Source organism: Schistocerca gregaria, chromosome 1 (genome assembly GCF_023897955.1).
Source record: "Schistocerca gregaria isolate iqSchGreg1 chromosome 1, iqSchGreg1.2, whole genome shotgun sequence".
NCBI lineage: Eukaryota > Metazoa > Arthropoda > Insecta > Orthoptera > Acrididae > Schistocerca > Schistocerca gregaria.
Window position 1 is genome coordinate 278,934,594 of NC_064920.1, and position 20,260 is coordinate 278,954,853.

Sequence of the window (20,260 nt, forward strand, 5' to 3'; positions counted from 1 at the left end):
TGCAAAAACAGCCAATCCGATGTTACAAGTTAGGAACTTTGGGAACATTTGAGCACGACAAAGTCCTTACGGTTCAAGTAACAATAACAGTGCAGTCACTTTCGTAATGCGGAAACGGAGGGATTAATCTGACGTCCAACACGGCATGATATTTTGTATCCCTGTCAAGGGCGGAAGCATTTCCGAAACAGGCAAGTTTGTAAACTGTTAGCGTGCCGCTTCGGTTACCGGCACAAGTGTGGTGAAGCACGGGCCACAGATGAAAGGGGTGTACGATGGCTGCGGAGATGATTACGGGAGAACAGACGCACGACGGTCGATAAACTGATCGCTCAGATGAACTAAGGAGCCACCAACAATGTCTCCTCACCGATCGTTCAGCGAACGTTGTTGCTTATGGGTCTCCGCAGCAGGAGCCTGGTTCAGGGATCCTCCCTACACACTTGCTGAACAATGTTCATCGGCTACAAAGGTTGTAATTTGCACGCCTATACCGCAACAAAACGTCCACCGAGTGGCGACAGGTGGCTTTTTCAGATGAAAGGCGTATTACGCTCCATCTGACAGACGGTAGTTGGCGTGTATGGCAAACACCCAGCAACAATCGTCGGAAGGCTCCAGACCGGAGGACATTCCATTGGTCACTTCGTCACTCTGGAAGGCAGGTAGAATCAACGCGAGTATGGATCTATCCTTGGGGCCCATGTTCATCTCTACAATGCAGTTTGTTTTTTCTCGGCATGAAGACACCAACCAGCACGACAATGCAACGTGTCACGTGTTCGCAGTGTATGAGCGTAGTTCGAAGAGCACCCCTGCCTACCAAACTCTCCAGATTTAAACCTAATCAAGAATATGTGGGACCGACTCGTTCGGGCTGTTTGCGCCATCGATCCTCAGCCGAGAAACGTCGCCATGGATCGACATCCCTGCCGGTATCTTCCCGAACCCATACACACTCCTTCTGCACGTCTCGCACAGGTCCGCGCTTCATAAGACAAGTTATTCAGGCATTGACAAGTGGTAACATTAATGTGATTAGAGAGTGTAGTTGTACTGCGATGCCCGTATATTGAACACACGTCGGCATTTCTGTAGGGGCGCTTACAATAGAACGTTATCCAACCGTAAGACAGACAGCAAGATCACTGAACTGAGTAACATAACTGAGCCCTAAAAGCTGCAATAACAATTCTGCAAATAAAAATACAGCGTAGGGCAAATGAAAATGGCCCGGAGAACAGGTGCAGCTCTGAGTGATCGACGTGATATGCTGGTCTCTTGGGGCAGGCGTCGGGTTGATTTGGCAGGACTCTGAAGGATTTCCTGCTGGACTGCATACATTTTCTGGTGTGGAGGCACATTTTGTATTTTTTTTCATTAGACTTGTTCACAAGAGATCCAATCTGATGCCATTTTCGGACTAAGCGTTGCATGGCATTCTCTGCTTGCACTTTGACACCGCTGAACTTCTTAGCACACGACTGACCACACCGTTTCCACGAATTTGTCGTCGAGTTACTTTCCACAACGAACATCCGCTGTTCCAGTGAGAGCGTCATCGTTCCCCTTGCATTGCTCCACTCACACAGCCCGCACTATGGTCTGAACTGGTGTGGTTCACATGGCGGGCATAGGCGTGGTGCGTGCGTCACGGGGTGTGGTTGTATGCATACATTCACGTCCAATCTTATCCACTCGTCCGGGCCACTTTCATCCCCCCCCCCCCCCACTTGTAACAGTTCCAGTCATTTCATTACAAGCGAAATTGCCTAAATGTTCACTGTATGAAATACAAGTCTATGATGGATTCTTGGAACCAATAAGCATAGAACTAGATACGTATTACGTTGTAGCCGACGGCGGAGAAACGGTGGCATGCAACGGAGGACATCCTGCCGGAAAAGAAAATGTTAACTTCATCCAACTGATCACAACTGCATGGAATGAACTACAACCGTCGTTGACAGGTGTGGGTTAGAACAAACTGAACTTAATATGCGTAGGGACTCAGCAGCTACGCTTTTGGAGCAGCATTAGCTGACGCGCCTCCAACATACGAGTATGCATTGCGTGGCGAGTCGTCTACCCCCTATGCTATAGGCAACCGTGCACACAAAAAACGCTGCTTTTTCTCCTTCGTTCATCGCAAACGGTTAAGAAAAAACTTCAGCTTCGAAGTATGTTTATCGTGTTGGCGGCCGGATCCTAAGATCAAATTGATATATTTCGGCGTTCGAATTAGCCGCCAGCTTCAGATGCGAAGCTGAACTAGTTTCGCATGCGAAGATGGCGGCCGACTGAAGCGCCGAAACATGTCAATTCGATCTTAGGATCCGTCCACAAATCCAACGAACATGCCACGAATGTGGTAGTAGGCTGGGAAAGCCTAAGCAGTCTCAAGTTTTGCTTCTCACCGCAGGCTTCTACCTTAGAAAATCTAATGCGTTAGGAAAATACTCGCATCCTAGCACAAGCACATGGTCTTACGTAAACGGTACATATAGTCTCTTCGTTTTGGACGTTTTCTTCACATTCGCAAAGTGTGTTGGTCCATTTGTCTAAGCAAATGCGTAGTATCGCATGCCCACTAACATTCGCTTAGTGCATGATTAACAGCGATAATTCCAGGACGACTGCTTCACTTCTCACGAATGCGGATATCGATACCTCTTCTCCAAATGCACATAGAAACCAACGAATTGTCCAGCTTCCAGCAAACATACCGTCTCGAAAATATCAACAGCGGGAGTTGAGGGTCATTTTAACGATTACTCAAAAATGGCTCTATTAACTCAGATGTCCAAAAGTGCAAGCTTTTTTCATATCCATTGATTATGTGCATATTCAAGGTCATACAGTCACATTATCAATTATTGTTACCATTGATGAGACGGTGACAGGTCGGTACCATTGGGCCTTCTAGGCCTGCTCGCAGACGGTGTATTTTTCTTTTGGTTACCACTATGATCTGCACTACTACCGCACTTCGGTACACCCCAACGTCACGATCATGGTAGGGTGACTTTATTGAGTCTTGTTCGACCATAAAGTGACTGGTAATTCTAATGATCATTGTAAGGATGTGACTACCACGAAAAACGGGTGGTGAACGAATGGCGTCCTCCATGACTCTTCCAAACAAGCTGCTGAATATGAGCTTTTTCTCACATTTGTGTTAATGTGAACGTGATTATATGTATAATTTCTTGTTATCCAATCCCAAGAATTTCATGGATTGATGATGAGGACGTTAAGCTCTTGGTTAAGGTGCCGGCAACCGACTGCATAATGTATCTTGCTTTAGTTCCACAGTCGCTCAGAACGACAAAACATTATTACAGCATTCAGGCACCCATCACGGCTATTCATAAGGTCGCAGGTAGGAAACGGCATATACCTCTAGTACAGGCTCGCTAAGAAAACGGACAATATTCCCCCTCTGGGCTTACCAACAGTTTTAAGTGAGGGTCTAACGTTGACATAATGACTCATTTTGTGTCTCACTTCTGTAAATGATATGATCACCTGTTTAGATCCACAAGCATTTGGCTTCGATAAGAAACGTAGATCTGTGATCGATTTGTTTCAAAGGACATACCACGACAGTCATTTTACAAAGAATTTATTTCTACACCTGCATCTACTCTTATAATCATATACGTCTGCTTTCCGTACCATCTAATTCAGCTCTTTACACAAACATTCTCGGATTGGTCTTACATTAGGGATAGCGGTTATCGCTGAAACAATCGGTTTTCGGCTGCAATGCTGCTTTTAGTCTCGATTTTAACCTGACTTTTAAAACTGATCGAAAACAACCGTAAGACAGGCCAACACAATTACAGACCTGTGTCGTTGACGACAATGTGTTTTAGAATTATGGAACATGTTATATGCTCAAGAATTATGACGTTTTTGGAAAATGAGCAGGTCCTCTATAAAAATCAACATGGATTCCGCAAGCAGAGATCCTGCGAAACTCAGCTGTCCCTCAATGAGATCCACAGCGCAATGGACAACGGCGCTCAGGCTAATGCCGCGTTCCTTGACTACAGTAAGGCATTTGACAGCGTCCCGCATTGCCGTTCAATCAAATCAATGCGAGCTTACTGAGTATCGGAGCAGACTTGCGATTGGATTCAAGGCTTTCTTGCAGATAGAAATCAAAACGCCGCTCTTAACGTGAGTAAATAGACAGAGGTAAAGGTAATATTCGGAGTACCAGAGGGAAGTGTGATAGCACCCTTGCTGTTCACAATATATATAAATGACCCAGTAGGAAGTGTCGGATGCACTTTAAGGCTATTCGCAGATGATGCAGTTGTTTATGCCACAGTAGCAACGCCAGAAGATAGTAAGAATTTGCAGGTCGACCTGCAGAGAATTGCTGAATGGTGCAGACTCTGGCAGTTGACACTAAACGCAAATAAATGTAACATATTACGCATACATAGGAAGAGAAATACACTATTGTACATCTACACTATTGATGACAAACAGCTGGAGACAATGTCTGCCGTAAAATATCTAGACGCAGCTATCGAGAGCGACCTAAAGTGGAATGACCACATAAAACAGATAGTGGGAAAAGCAGACGCCAGACTTAGGTTCACCGGAAGAACCTTAAGGAAATTTAACTCATGCACGAAAAAAGTGGCTCAATAGGCACTTCTTCGCCCGATTCTTGAGTATTGTTCGTCTATCTGGGTTCGATATCAGGCAGTGCTGATAGAGGAGATAGAGAAGATCCAACAAAGAGCGGCACGTTTCGTCACGGGATCGTTTAGCTGGCGAGAGAGCTTACCGGAGATGCTAAACAAACTCCGCTGGCAGACATTACAAGAGAGACGTTGTGCATCACAGAGAGATTTACTATTGAAATTTCGGGACAGCACTTTTCAGGGGGAGTCAGAGAACATATTACCCCCCCCCCCCCCCCCCCGAACATATATATCTCGCGTATTGACCACGAGGAGAAAATTCGAGAAATTAGAGCCAATACAGAGGCTTACCGACAATCATTCTTCCCACGCACTATTCGCGAGTGGAACAGGGTTGGAGGGATAGGACAGTGGTACCGAAAGTACCCTCCGCCACACAGCATTAAGTAGCTGGCAGAGTATGATGTACATGTTTTCTTAAATAACCGATTTTCATTTGTTTATTGCTATCACTTCATGTAGAAACGTAAACTTCCAACAAAGGCTAAAAAATTCGAATCAATGTGAAGGAGATCACGATCGGTATGTGGTCGAATCTTCGGCGGAAGTCGGTCTCGTTGCCTACAGCAAAATTGCGAAGGTCGAGGAGAGGAACAGGAAGAGGAGGAGGAGGGGGGGTGAAGGGTCGGTGACGAGAGTTGGGCAGCCATATTGTGTTATTCCATGGTCCCATGCTTACTCTGTAAGGACAAAGGATTATGTGACCATTCTGGCTGACCACATCCATCGCACGGTATGTACAGTGTCTGTTGCCCAACTGTGAAGCTGTGCCCCACGACGACAGCGCCGCTGTCCACACAGCTCAGAACTGGTCTCGTGAGCACGAGGAGGGCTGTCGCATTACCCCTGGTCACCACAACAACCAGATCTCAATACTACTGAGCTTCTGAGGTCTGTTCTGGAGACAAGGGCTCATTGTCGCTATACACCTCCATTATCGTTGCCTGAACTTAGCTCTGCTATGCAAGGATAGCGATCTAGGATCCACTTTAAAACCATACAAGACCAGTATTGCCTATTCTGAGACGATTGGAAGCTTCTTTGAATGCCAATGGGTTTCCGACACTGTATCTGGCATGGTAGTGTGTTGTGTCCTTGGTGTTTCCGTATTTTTGTCCATCTGCTGTTCACACTACGCGAACACCTGTGCAATGCATGGCGGAGAGTTCATCGTAGCAATAGTACCAATTTTCTTTTCTGTTCCATTTGCACATTGACATACGTAAAAAATTGACTGTCTATGTGTCTTTGCAAGTGCCGCAATATCTGCCCATTTATACATGTGACCCCTACGTACGACGGTGGGAGCGTAATGGTCACACGGTTTCCCTCGAATACCGGTTCTATAAATGTGCACAAGCGAGTGTTGCGGGAACTGCGCCGCTGTCTTTTTCCACAGATTATCATCTGAGATGGCCAGGAACAACTGTTCCACTTGCGCTAAACCTAACTATTACGATCCTAGCAACGCGTCTCTGTGTTAGTGCGATGTGTGGTGTCGTGCCGACGTGATGAGGACATGAGGCACCTTGGAACTGGTGGCCTAGAGCCTCGTATGCAACATCCTTTACGTGCGTATCGCATTTTTCCAGGACCCTTACAACAAATAGGAGCATTCCGTCCACCTTCCCTGCTGCCGATGGCGATTGTTGGACCGGAGACGATTTTCCGTTCCGTGTAGCAGAGCGTGGAGGGGATCGGGCTACCGCAGCAGGGCCGGGCGAGGCGTGGAGCAGCGCTTTATTGGCGGCGGACAATGTGGCCGATGGGCCGAGCGCCAACGGCCGCCCTGCCGCTGCTTTACGAGCTGACCGACCATTGTCTGCCCACTAGCACCTGTCTGCAACACTCGCCCGCGCGCTGCAATAACACCGCCACTCCATGCTCACCACTACCCTCGCTCGTCAGTTCTCACACACGAACTCCTGACGCCACGGTTTCTAACGGAAGGTCGTGTATTTCCGGTATAGTGCCGCCCGTAGCGAGGTGATGCAGTTTTAAATGCTGACGAGCATCGGTTTCGTAACTCTGTAAATGCAAAAACGAACAGACAAACAATGGTCCCATATTAATAAAGATGTGGTTCAAACAGTTCCAGCCAGCCGCACTGGCCGAGCGGTTCTAGGCGCTTCAGTCTGAAACCGCGCGACCGCTGCAGTCGCAGGTTCGAATCCTGCCTCGGGCATGGATGTGTGTTAGTTAGGTTTAAATAGTTCTACTTTCTAGGGGACTGATGACCTCAGATGTGAAGTCCCATACTGCCCAGAGCCATTCGAACCATTTAAATTTGAAACAGTTCCATCAGATTCAACAAGACTATATGTTTTACATGAATAAAGGTAGAAACTAGGCGTAAGTTTTAAATTACGCATCATAATTAAAAGTTAGCTTAGCACCAATTATACGTTGCCAAATCATGGGATTGCCGGTGAGTGTCTCCCTTGTTTACTTAGCAAGCTCGTATGCTCATTCAGTATCCAATGTGCGTCGGGTCGGAATTCTGATAACACAGATTTAAAAAAAGACTGCGTTCTCCGTTTCAACAGCTGCAATTCAGTTAGAACTACACGGCTTGATATTCGATTCAATAACGGATTGGCAGTGAGAGAGAGAGAGAGAGAGAGAGAGAGAGAGAGAGATAGAGAGAGAGAGAGAGAGAGAGAGAGAGAGAGAGAGTGTGTGTGTGTGTGTGTGTGTGTGTGTTTCTGCTACCAAACCATTAATATAATGAGAACCATACGGTACCACTAGGTACCGCCCTTTTCAGTTTGGTAAGAATAATTTCGATATACACGTACTCATACAAATGGGTTATTCTATACTTTATAGTTATATCCTGCATTTTTAAGTTAGTGCTGAAGCACTTCACTTGAACTCATGTAACTCTATTAATTGCTCCGTAGTTGTACCAGCGATTATTAGCAATAGTGTTATAAACTACTGACCTCTACGTGAAACAGCTATTCTTGTTCGTTGAGAGGAAAGTACAGGTACTTGGCAGGAATGTCTTGTGGAATGGAGCTCTTGCCGGAAAAATTGTCGCAAAGGGACTTGATTCAGTTTTTTAGTACTGCTGAAGGCAAAAGCATTATACGTTATCAGCGCAGAGTGTGGAAATACTGAAAAATATATCTATTTCAAAATGCAGAAACTGCTTTCACTGGAATAACCTTCCAAATTCATCTCAGTAGCAATCCTTCGACCATTTCATATTTGTTGGTACAAGGACGACGACGACGACTTGGGACCAGCAACACACTGCACAGAAGACAATGAGAGCAACAACCAACAAACGTGGTAGTCGATAGAGTTCCGTACTGCCGCCTAATGAACGAAAGGCGATAGTGCGAAATAGCAGACCAACTGCGTGATTCGACTGAAGTGTTTCTAACAAAGAGAACATAGCGTGTCACTCTGAACGGAGAGAAATCTTCACACGTAAAATTGATTTCGCATACTGCAAGCGACTGTTATAGGACCATTACTTTTCACAAACTGTAGCGAAATGAAGGGAGACCCGGAGATGATCCATGCTTGGTGTAGGGAATGGCAGCTGGCACTCAACGTAAACAAATGCAAAGCATTGCGTATACACAAAGAGAAAGACCATTTCGTATGATTACACGACTGCAGAAAAATCACTGAAAGCAGTTATTTCCATAAAATATCTATGAGTATGCCTACGGAACGATCTGAAGTGGAACGACGACATCAAACTAATCGTAGGAAAGGCAGATGCCGCACAAATTGATTGGAACAAAGCGTCACGAAATTTTAGTCCGTCAACGCAGAAGGTAGCTTACGAAACACTCGTTCGACCAATACCCGATTACTACTCGACAGTCTGGGATCCGTATAAGATCGATGATTGAGAAGACCCAAAGAGCTACTACACGATTCGTTGCAGGTACATTTAGTAAGCGCGAAAGCGTCACGGAAATGACCGAGCAATTCCACTGGCAAATGCGACAAGAGACGCATTCTACATCAAGGTGTCGTTTGTTGTTGAAGTTCCGAGAGCGTACGTTCCTGGACGATTCTAACACCATATTTCTTCTTTCTATGTACCAGATGATAAAAAAGTGAGTATAAATTTGAAAACTTAATAAAGCACCGAATATTGTAGATAGAGAGGTAAAAATTGACACACAAGCTTGGAATGACATGGTGTTTTATTAGAACCAAAATGCAGGATGGCGCTCCACCCCATATTGCTAGACGCGTGAAAGATCTCTTGCACGCGTCGTTTGGTGACGATTGTGTGCTCAGCCGCCACTTTCCTCATGCTTGGCCTCACAGGTCCCCAGACCTCAGTCCGTGCGATTATTGGTTTTGGGGTTACCTGAAGTCGCAAGTGTATCGTGGTCGACCGACATCTCTATGGATGCTGAAAGACAACATCCGACGCCAATGCCTCACCATAACTCCGGACATGCTTTACAGTCCTGTTCACAACATTATTCTTCGACTACAGCTATTGCTGAGGAATGATGGTGGACATATTGAGCATTCCCTGTAAAGATCATCATCTTTGCATTGTCTTACTTTGTTATGCTAATTACTGCTATTCTGATCAGATGAAGCGGCATCTGTCCAACATTTTTTGAACTTTTGTATTTTTTTGGTTCTAATAAAACCCCATGTCATTCCAAGCATGTGTGTCAATTTGTACCACTCTATCTACATTATTCCGTGATTTATTCAGTTTTCACATTTATACTGACTTTTTAATCACCCGCTATATCTGGCGAAAAGACGGCTAAGATAACACTACATTCGACGCTACACGCAAGCTCATCAGCAATCGTTCTTCCCGTGAACCATTCGTGAATGGAACAGGAAAAGGGGGAAGTGGCAGAGGTACCCCAAAGTACCCTCCGCCACACACTGCGAAGTGGATGGAGGAGTTCAGGTAATGACGTAGATATAGTGGCCGGCCATCGGCCAGTGCTGGTGCGCTGCGGACGTCGTGCCTGGGAGGCCGCTGGAACGGGCTCGCCCGCAATGCGAGGTGGTCGCCGCGGCACGCGCCCCCATTCCTTGCGTGTGCTGGGTCCTGGGTTCGCGGCCGGCCTGTGTGCTGCCACCCACCACAGGCCGACTGCACGCGGCGAGCCACCCATATATTTGTTCCCAGAAAATGTACTATTAACCCTAGCCTCTTTTTCTAACTTGGATGCCAAAAGGGGGGGGGGGGGGAGGGAGAATTCAGCGAGCCCACAGGTTTACTGACGGAAAATTACAACTTTCAAAATGGTTTATGTACTTTAACTAAGGCATCGGTTTATAAATGTTTTTAATTGTTATAAATATTGGATTGAGTCAATAAAAAATTGACATATTACAATACAAAATACAGATGTGTTCATATACACTCCTGGAAATTGAAATAAGAACACCGTGAATTCATTGTCCCAGGAAGGGGAAACTTTATTGACACATTCCTGGGGTCAGATACATCACATGATCACACTGACAGAACCACAGGCACATAGACACAGGCAACAAAGCATGCACAATGTCGGCACTAGTACAGTGTATATCCACCTTTCGCAGCAATGCAGGCTGCTATTCTCCCATGGAGACGATCGTAGAGATGCTGGATGTAGTCCTGTCTAACGGCTTGCCATGCCATTTCCACCTGGCGCCTCAGTTGGACCAGCGTTCGTGTTGGACGTGCAGACCGCGTGAGACGACGCTTCATCCAGTCCCAAACATGCTCAATGGCGGACAGATCCGGAGATCTTGCTGGCCAGGGTAGTTGACTTACACCTTCTAGAGCACGTTGGGTGGCACGGGGTACATGCGGACGTGCATTGTCCTGTTGGAACAGCAAGTTCCCTTGCCGGTCTAGGAATGGTAGAACGATGGGTTCGATGACGGTTTGGATGTACCGTGCACTATTCAGTGTCCCCTCGACGATCACCAGAGGTGTACGGCCAGTGTAGGAGATCGCTCCCCACACCATGATGCCGGGTGTTGGCCCTGTGTGCCTCGGTCGTATGCAGTCCTGATTGTGGCGCTCACCTGCACGGCGCCAAACACTCATACGACCATCATTGGCACCAAGGCAGAAGCGACTCTCATCGCTGAAGACCACACGTCTCCATTCGTCCCTCCATTCACGCCTGTCGCTACACCACTGGAGGCGGGCTGCACGATGTTGGGGCGTGAGCGGAAGACGGCCTAACAGTGTGCGGGACCGTAGCCCAGCTTCATGGAGACGGTTGCGAATGGTCCTCGCCGATACCCCAGGAGCAACAGTGTCCCTAATTTGCTGGGAAGTGGCGGTGCGGTCCCCTACGGCACTGCGTAGGATCCTACGGTCTTGGCGTGCATCCGTGCGTCGCTGCGGTCCGGTCCCAGGTCGACGGGCACGTGCACCTTCCGCCGACCACTGGCGACAACATCGATGTACTGTGGAGACCTCACGCCCCACGTGTTGAGCAATTCGGCCGTACGTCCACCCGGCCTCCCGCATGCCCACTATACGCCCTCGCTCAAAGTCCGTCAACTGCACACACGGTTCACGTCCACGCTGTCGCGGCATGCTACCAGTGTTAAAGACTGCGATGGAGCTCCGTATGCCAGGGCAAACTGGCTGACACTGACGGCGGCGGTGCACAAATGCTGCGCAGCTAGCGCCATTCGACTGCCAACACCGCGGTTCCTGGTGTGTCCGCTGTGCCGTGCGTGTGATCATTGCTTGTACAGCCCTCTCGCAGTGTCCGGAGCAAGTATGGTGAGTCTGACACACCGGTGTCAATGTGTTCTTTTTTCCATTTCCAGGAGTGTACAACAGACTACTCTGAGTCCTCAACTTCAAGGCAAGAGACACACTTCACAATTTTTCCTGAATGTGTGTAACACGCATGTTTATGACACTGTCCACAATACTGATTTGGTTTATTTAGACTTTTGTACTTCTGCTTCTTTGTTTTAGCTTTTCTTACACAAATACGGCACCGACCTTTCCCTGCAGGAGGCTCTGTTGTCACTTCTTTGATTGAACAATTTGGTTAGTTAATCCTCTTGCATTGGCACTTCTTTCTTCTACCTGTAATTTCACTAGTTCCATCCCAGCTTGCAGAAGATAAAGTTTCCGTTTGTTGTGTTTCTTTTCATTCCATCTTGGATGTTGTTGGATGAATACGGTGGTTGCATTGATAGCACAAATGTCGATGAGAGAGTAAAATACAGATAGAGGCCATCTCTTTGTTCCCCTCTTGCAGGTGTACATACGCGCCATTTGATTAATGGTATCAATTCCACCTTTAGTAGAATTATAATATGCATTTATCTCGGTTTTATTCTTCTCTCCTCCAACAGTGCCTTTATCATGTTGCATTGTTGACAACATCAATAAGTTTTTACTTGGTTTCGTTTTTGCTGTGTAGGACACCAAAGTTACGTGTTGGGAACTGCACTAACTCACTGCAGGTTTACAAGATAAATAACAGCTGACTGGCATCAACAATCGCTTCCTCTGAAAGTAAACCGACTGTTGCGAATATCAAGAATACGAACCAACAAGAAAGTAACTTGCATTGTTGTGGAGATGACTAATACGAAATCCTACTAAGGGAAATTTTCAATAGCATGGAAGTCAAGGGGGGGGGGTTGTTGAACCCATAATAAGTTTATTTATTTTTTCTTTCAAAGCAGGAATTTTCTATAAAATATATTGACACCAACATTTCATAAAATAGCCAACAAACAATAACACAAAGGGAATATGTAGTATGAAAGTTACTTGGGCAAAAGCAGGGAACATAAAAAAATTGTAGGTTCAACGAACCACTCCCCCCTTAGGCGCCCTAGAGTTAACCTAGAGCCTCTACTACCTTACCACTAACATCTACATACGAGGTGCGACGATAAAGTAATGAAATTGATTTTCTTTGCAAGATGTGCCAACCCTGCAGGCTTGCGTAGGCACAATATCTTTGACCTTGGTCTATAAGCTGCTTCTGGTCCAAGTGGCACAGCGATGCAACTGCTCAGTCGTGAGTTGTGCTGTAATAAGTTAACACGTGTTTGTGTCTCTCGTCACGGAAATGGAACCGCATAATATTGCGCAACGGTATGTCATTTCTTTTTGCGTTAAATTGGATGAAAACCCGACGACAACTTACGGTAAGCTTCAGACGGCTTTTGGAGAGGAGATTATGTCAAGAGCTCATTTTTCGTTGGTATAAAATGTTTAGTGTAGGCAGAACGAATGTTGAAGATGAAGGAAGTGGGCGACCACCAACCTCACGGACAGATGCCAACTTGGCCAGGGTGCGTGATCTGATCGTAGATTATCCGTGAAAATGATTCCAGATGAACTGAAAATCAATCGAGAAACGGTTCGTCTAATAATAACTGAAGATCTTGGTATGAGAAAGATTTGTGCAAAAATCGTCCCCAAAAATGTCACACCACAACAGCGAGAAACACGGAAAAATGTGGCAGCCGATCTGTTAGAGCAAATGGGAATCAATCGAGAATTGTTCAGTCGTGTTATCACTGGTGATGAAAGTTGGTTTTTTCAATACGATCCAGAGAGAAACCGCCAAAGTACGCAATGGTGATCCAAGGGATCGCCACGAGAAGAAAAAGCTCGAATGTCAAAGTCAAAAGTGAAATGCATGCTTGTGTGCTTCTTTGACTCCAAGGGAATTGTTCATAAAGAGTGAGTGCCTCTTGGACAAACAGTTAACCAATATTACCACAAAGAAATTTTAGAAAGACTTCGTAAAAGACTTCTTTGTGTCCATTCCAACATTGATGATAATTGTATTCTGCATCACGATAATGCGCCATCCCGTACTGCTCTGTCAGCACAGCTATTTTTAAGAACAAAACAAGTTTCAGTACTACCACAGCCACCTTATTCACCAAATATCGCTCCGTGTGACTTTTTTCTTTTTGCAAGAGTCATAACGGCAGTCAAGGGACACCATTTTCAAACAACACAAGATGTCCAAAAAGCTGTGACGAGGGTCTTGAAGGATATTACAGAAGATGAGTCCCAGCAATGTTACCATCAATGGCGCTGGCGCTGGAAAAAGTGTGTACAATCAGAAGGGAACTATTTTGAAGGAGACAGCATTAAACTTGACTAAAACGGTGAGCTACATTTTTTTTCACATCAGTGTCATTACTTTATTGTCGCACCTCGTATTTCTCGGAAGAATCCTAAGGGAATGGAACTCATCCACGAAACAAGTGAGGTGACAAAATGCTCGTTTGACTGATAGAGTCCTGTTCGTCATTCAGACAGTTAACATGTACGATTAATAAAGGAGCTACGGAAGGTCCAATGAAGAGCAGCCGTTGCGTCACTGATTCGTTTACCAGGAGCGGGAGTGCTTCACAGAAGCGGACAATAAACTCCAGAAGCAAACGCTGCAAGAGACGCTAGATAAATCAAGGAAGAGATTACGGAGATTACTGATAGTACGCTGGGAGCACTTATTCAAGAAGAGAACAGCAACATGTTACTTCCTCCCTCGTTCACCTCACGAAGTGACAACGTCGGGAAAATCAGAAAAATTATAGCTCATATGAAGGCTTAGCGACAGGCGTTTCTCCGTGCGGCATTCACGAATAGAACGGGAAATAAATGAGATCACAGTGAAAGCAAAAGTAATCACCGCAGAACACCCTATGGTGACTTGTGGATTCTAATGTACGTGTCATTTACGACAGCGGCCGAGTTTAGGTTCGTTCTGCACATCTGACGTCACAAAACAGAGTCAGCCAATGAACAGAGAAGGACGTTGTCAGAGCTCGGCTGCAGTGCAGAGCACGGACGAGTGTCTTCAGTTTTAGAAACGTTCAGTCATAAATAAAGTAATTGAACAAAAGCAATGCCTTCATAGCAGACTTTGTTTTATAGAAAGTTTGCAAAAAGCATTCTTTATGCCAATTGCTTCATATTCTACTAATTAATTAAACCAAACAAGCAATAAGCCTCCTAATTCAGGCGATAGCAAGGAAAGGTGTTTGTATCATTCTCACTAACCGCTTTTTCGCAATAAAGAACAGCGGTAATTGTTTATTTCCTATTGTACTTCGACGAAACTCGAGTAATTTATAGTCATACCAACAGTGTTTGTCGGTATTTTGCGTAACTTTTTAAAGTCCTCCAGGAGTTCTATTGAATGACGAGCTGCGTTAGCTTAATGGTTAAAGTGTGTGGCTGCTAAGTGAAAGGTTCCGAGTTCCCTTGATCGGTGCTTAATATTTTCTTTATTTAAAAACAATATATAATGTCTTACTTAATGAATTTTATTCGTTTGAATGTATTTATTTGAAATTTCTAGTAGCAACTAAAATCGACCATATGGAAAGCATAGGCTATGGACTTTTACCTCTGCTAAATGTTCAAAATTTCGTGAAATGGTTTACTACATCTAATGCTGCACAATAACTGCGTTGAACATTAAAACAAAATTATTCACTTATGGGGGGAGGGTATCAGTCAAGAAGATGTGTAAAAATCAAATTTTTGTGCCAAATAGTGTTTGTGAAATCGAATGATAAAGTGTGATAAAGCAGTCGAGACACCATGTGTTTGCACAGGCGAGCAGTGCAATGATGACAAAATCGCGCACAGCGCGGAACGCGGGGAGCACGTCTCTGTAGCAGCGAAAGGGTTAATGCGGCCGTGGTGGCTTTACTTCATAAAATGCGCGCTCCCCCCCTAAACGTAAATTTGCGAACCATACTATGGCGGTGCTTCTCTTGGGGCGTACAACTGGCAACGCAGCAATCCCCCGCGTCTGGGCGGGCACGCGCGAACCGCCAAGATAAAAGAATTGAACTACAGCAGTAGCTGGGAAAGATAGCCCTACCGAGGCCTCACTGCTTCCATGCCACGAAGCGTCGTCGGTGCCATAGACGGACCTGCCGGTTATTACTTAGGTGGTCGTAATTTTCTGATTGCTCAGTGTACTTGTAGTCTTTGTCGAGAATGCTATACACTGAAGGGGAAATCCTCAAAAATGTTTTTACATTCTGCACAGAAAATGTTGTGGGATGTTAATTATTGTTAGTATTAGACGTGTCTGATGTCGCTTTTTACGCCATTCTGTATGTGCTGAAGACATCGATGGCTCGTGGTCGACTGTTACGGGCAGCTGCAGCTGTAAGAGGAGGTACTCACCAGAGTGGTAGCGGCTCTCGTTGCGCGTGAGCCGCCGGTTGCCTCGGCGGCGCGCCCTGGCGCCGGGGCTGCTGGACCCCGAGCCACAGCCGCCCCCGCCCCCGCCGGCCGCAGACGGTCCGCCTCCCGGCGCCGCTGCAGTCAACACTCGGGTCAGACCGGCCGCGACCACACACACAGCCTCAACACCACTCCCAGCCCCTCCCGCCAACCGTAAGGCGGGCTGCGCCGCTGCTGGTTACGGCACTGCGCACTCACCCTTCTATCTTGCCAACACTCGTCTCTCAAGTGACAACTCGTCGCTTCCTAAGTGTATCTCCCAACAGATTGGTGTTACTAGTGCCATCCACATACGGTGCTCCACCAGACAATTCAATGAGACGGGGAAGATTTGACATACCTCATAAAAACAGCCGTGTCCCTGCAGTGATATATATATATATATATATATATATATATATATATATATATATATATATATATATATATATATACCGGGTGATCAAAATTTGAAAACTTAATAAACCACTGAATAATGTAGATAGAGAGGTAAAAATTGACACACACGCTGGGAATGACATGGGGTTTTATTACACCCACCCCATATTGCTAGACGCGTGAAAGATCTCTTGCGCGCGTCGTTTGGTGAGGATCGTGTGCTCAGCCGCCACTTTCCTCATGCTTGGCCTCCCAGGTCCCCAGACCTCAGTCCGTGCGATTATTGGCTTTGGGGTTACCTGAAGTCGCAAGTGCACCGTGATCGACCGACATCTCTATGGATGCTGAAAGACAACATCCGACGCCAACTCCTCACCATAACACCGGACATGCTTTACAGTCCTGTTCACAACATTATTCCTCGACTACAGCTATTGTTGTGGAATGATGGTGGACATATTGAGCATTTCCTATAAAGATCATCATCTTTGCCTTATCTTACTTTGTTACGCTAATTATTGCTATTCTGATCAGATGGAGCGCCATCTGTCGGATATTTCTTGAACTTTTGTATTTTTTTTTTTTTGGTTCTAATAAAACCCTATGACATTCCAAGCATGTGTGACAATTTGTACATCTCTGTCTACATTATTACGTGATTTATTCAGTTTTCAAATTTATACTGACTTTTTGATCATCCGGTATAGAGATCTGCGTTTGTCATGAAGCTTTATTTCATCCACTATGCGTTTCTAAGGTTAACTATTACCATCAAATGGAAGGCACATTTTACAAGACTTTTCTTACAAGGACAGGTTCCTGCGGAGGGATCGACTTTTTGAAGCCATCGTTACGGTGATGTAGGTTAGGATCCAAGTATCACACCCTGTAGCCACTCTTGCCAGTAACTGACCAAGGGGAAAAAATCGGGATTTTAAGCAGCAAAGATTTGTGTTAAAAAAGAAATGTTGACTGTATTGATTGCGTGGTGTAATGGACAGAGTAGTTTTATCAATACAGGTTCCAATCTAGTTACGTGCTTCAAACTTTATTTTTCAATCATTATTGAAACGATTATCACAATTTTTATTCAAATAATTGGTTTAAATATATTTTTTATTTCTACTTCTTTGTGACATTTTATTCATTAATCAACGTCTTTATTTGCTCTCATTTTCCTTTCTATCATTCTCTTTCCGCTTGAAATCTTTATTTGTGTGATTTTAATTAATTTTATGTATCAGTTTCGATCTAATTTCTATAGTTTTAACATGTTCACAACATTGCACATTCAGTATAAATAAATTATTTCGTCTTTTGTTTTTTAACTGATAGATCGGCATTTTCAAATATTTAAACACTCTATTTATTAAATTAAAGTCACGTTCGCAAAAATTATGAGCGGAAGAAAATGATATAAAGATTAAATAAGAACAAATGAAAAGTTCTTACAGTGATTAAAATGAAGAGACAAAGGAACAGAAACAAAAAATTGAATTTAAAACTATTAATTGAATAAAAATAATGACTGGAGCCATACAGGTAAAGATTTAAAAATAAAACAATTAAAACACCTGAGGAGATTTGAACGCACAACCTTCTGCATGAGGAGGCTTTCAGCTGTTCATTACACCGCTAGACCAATCCAGGCAGCATTCCTTTTAAAAAAAAAAAATCGGAATCACGCAAAATTCCTAATATCTTTTTGTCGATTACAAGCAAACGAGAGTCTACCAAGGTAAATGGTTGCAGGGTGTGATACCTGTGAGCTTGAACTTCATCAATCGTAGAGATGGTTTCAAAAATTCAGTCCCACCGCTGGGAACCTCTCTTTGTTAGCGGTGAACAACTGGAGTTTCGTGCTAGCGGCCAACAGACTGCGCTACAAATTTTACTGTTAACAATTAAGCGAATTATTCACAGAATTGAAAGATGTCACGCAGCCGATAGTTTAAAGATATCAAAGGTATTTTTTCCCTGTTTTCCGTCTTTCCTTTAGTCGCTCTAAATTTGTGGAGGTATGTACAGTCTATGCAACTACATGAAGGCAGTTTGTTTATTGCCATACGCGATTCGCTTTTTTTATTTGGGAAGCATGATCAGTGGCCTGAAATACATGTGATAGATATAATATGCTGCCATATTACATTTTGTTGTGTTTTTCACTTTTAAGGTTAGAAGCAACTTCTGTAGCACGATCGATAAGCTCACATTTCGGAACTTGTGCTACAAAAGTTGCTTCTAATCTAAAAAACAAGAGAAAGACACGACGAAATGTAATATATCAGCGTATTGTATCTACCACACAATACACTTATTGTATGTATAAAAGGAAAAATGTATTTCAGGCCACTGACAATGCTTCCCAAAGAAAAGAAGCGAAAAGCGTATGGCAATAAACAAAACTGCCTTTATTTGGTTGTATAGACGGTACATACCTCCACGATATTAAAGGTACTTACAGTGGATGAAGAGCGGAACGTGTGCTGCTTTCTGCCACTCAAATTCGCGTATGATTATCAATCTACGTCTGTCACCCAGTATTGTTGTTACATAGCAAATATGTTAAATTTTTTCGCCAAAGAATTTAAAGGCAGACAGTTTACATAACGGAATCATAGCAAACACTTCTTGGTCAATTTTCAGTCTGCTATGATAATGGAGGTATAATACGGCAAGTTGTGTTGACGTCACAAAGTTGAAGCTAACGTCCGCCATGATAGTAGCTCCAAACATTAGCTTCTGGTGGGAGAGCGTTGATAAAAATATAAACAACAATAAATTGCCAGCTAACACCATCTACAGGCTTACTAGTCGTAAAGGACTCACATTTCATTCTAAGTGGACACGTTCAAGTGATATTTTCTTTTAAATATCTGGATTTTACTTCTGCTTGTTGCTCTCAATATAGTGCTTTTATTTCTGTAATTTGTTTTCAGATTTCCAGTCATTATAACTTGAAGAACGCTCTGGTCAAACGCCGTGAGAAGGAAAAATTTTAAACAATTCAGTCATAGCAAAATTTGTTCTCAGCATTTTCGGGAAAAGGACATAGACGGAACATAGTTTAATCAGTACTTTTCAGAAAAATGTTCGATTACGAAAGCAGTCCTTTTACGTCATTGGCTTCGCCTCTTGGTCCTCGAAAGGAATAACAAAAACAAAGTTACAATATCGAGGCCAAATGCGTCGCATTAAAGGATCAGAAAATAATATGCCTTTAAGACCAGAAAACGTCTGAATATGCCGTCCTAACGCTGTGCTATTCACGAAAGCAATGGAATATTTACTATTCTGTTCGGTGTTCACGACAGAAATTAGAAAGAAGAAGCAACTGTAAACAGTACTCTGCTAATGTATACGGGCTACTAACATGGCGGCGTCGGGTACAAAACAATGTACAGCAGAAGTCTGTAACGCAGCCACATCTCCTTGCTGTTTCTCCATGGCTATGATACAGTTTTGTGTACTCTTTGGTTTTAAACTCTGCGGCGAAGAAATTTAATTTATGTGATACATAACAACGGCACTGAGTGACTGATGTACAGTGAGAAGCATTTGGGAATTTCAGCGGAAGACTGCAGCACGCATATTGCTATCGTACTATAAGCTCCTTTAATATCTTTACGCCATCCGCCACGTCACTCACTTCAGCACTTCTTATTAACTGTGCATGTCACACCTTAACTTCTTGGCCGCCTCACATGCTGCTTCACCTAAGTGTTAAGCTTACCACTAAGAACAACCATTTGAACGACCTGAAGGTGTTGGTTAACTATAGAAATGTATAGTGGATTAAATAAAACTTCGTGACTGACGCAGTATTATATATTTTTTTCTATTGCAATTAGAAGTCGCAGTCCTCAAGTACAGTCCATAATGAATGTAACCGGACTTCCCTACAGTGCTACCATGACTCTCTCTACCGACGGAAACACAGGAT

General features: G+C 44.3%; 1 protein-coding gene across 17 annotated transcripts in view; it reads right to left on the reverse strand.

Annotated features, from left to right (window-relative positions):
• Positions 1-20,260, reverse strand: part of LOC126340904 (disco-interacting protein 2) — a 1,418,593-nt gene that overhangs the window by 190,444 nt on the left and 1,207,889 nt on the right. For 8 of the 17 annotated variants that reach the window (XM_050001738.1, XM_050001732.1, XM_050001733.1 and 5 more), the window contains one exon: positions 15,880-16,014. The exons of the other annotated variants lie outside the window; for them this stretch is intronic. In XM_050001738.1, the coding sequence (XP_049857695.1) occupies positions 15,880-16,014 (135 nt within the window). The remainder of the gene's footprint in view (positions 1-15,879; positions 16,015-20,260) is intronic. 17 annotated transcript variants of the gene reach the window in all.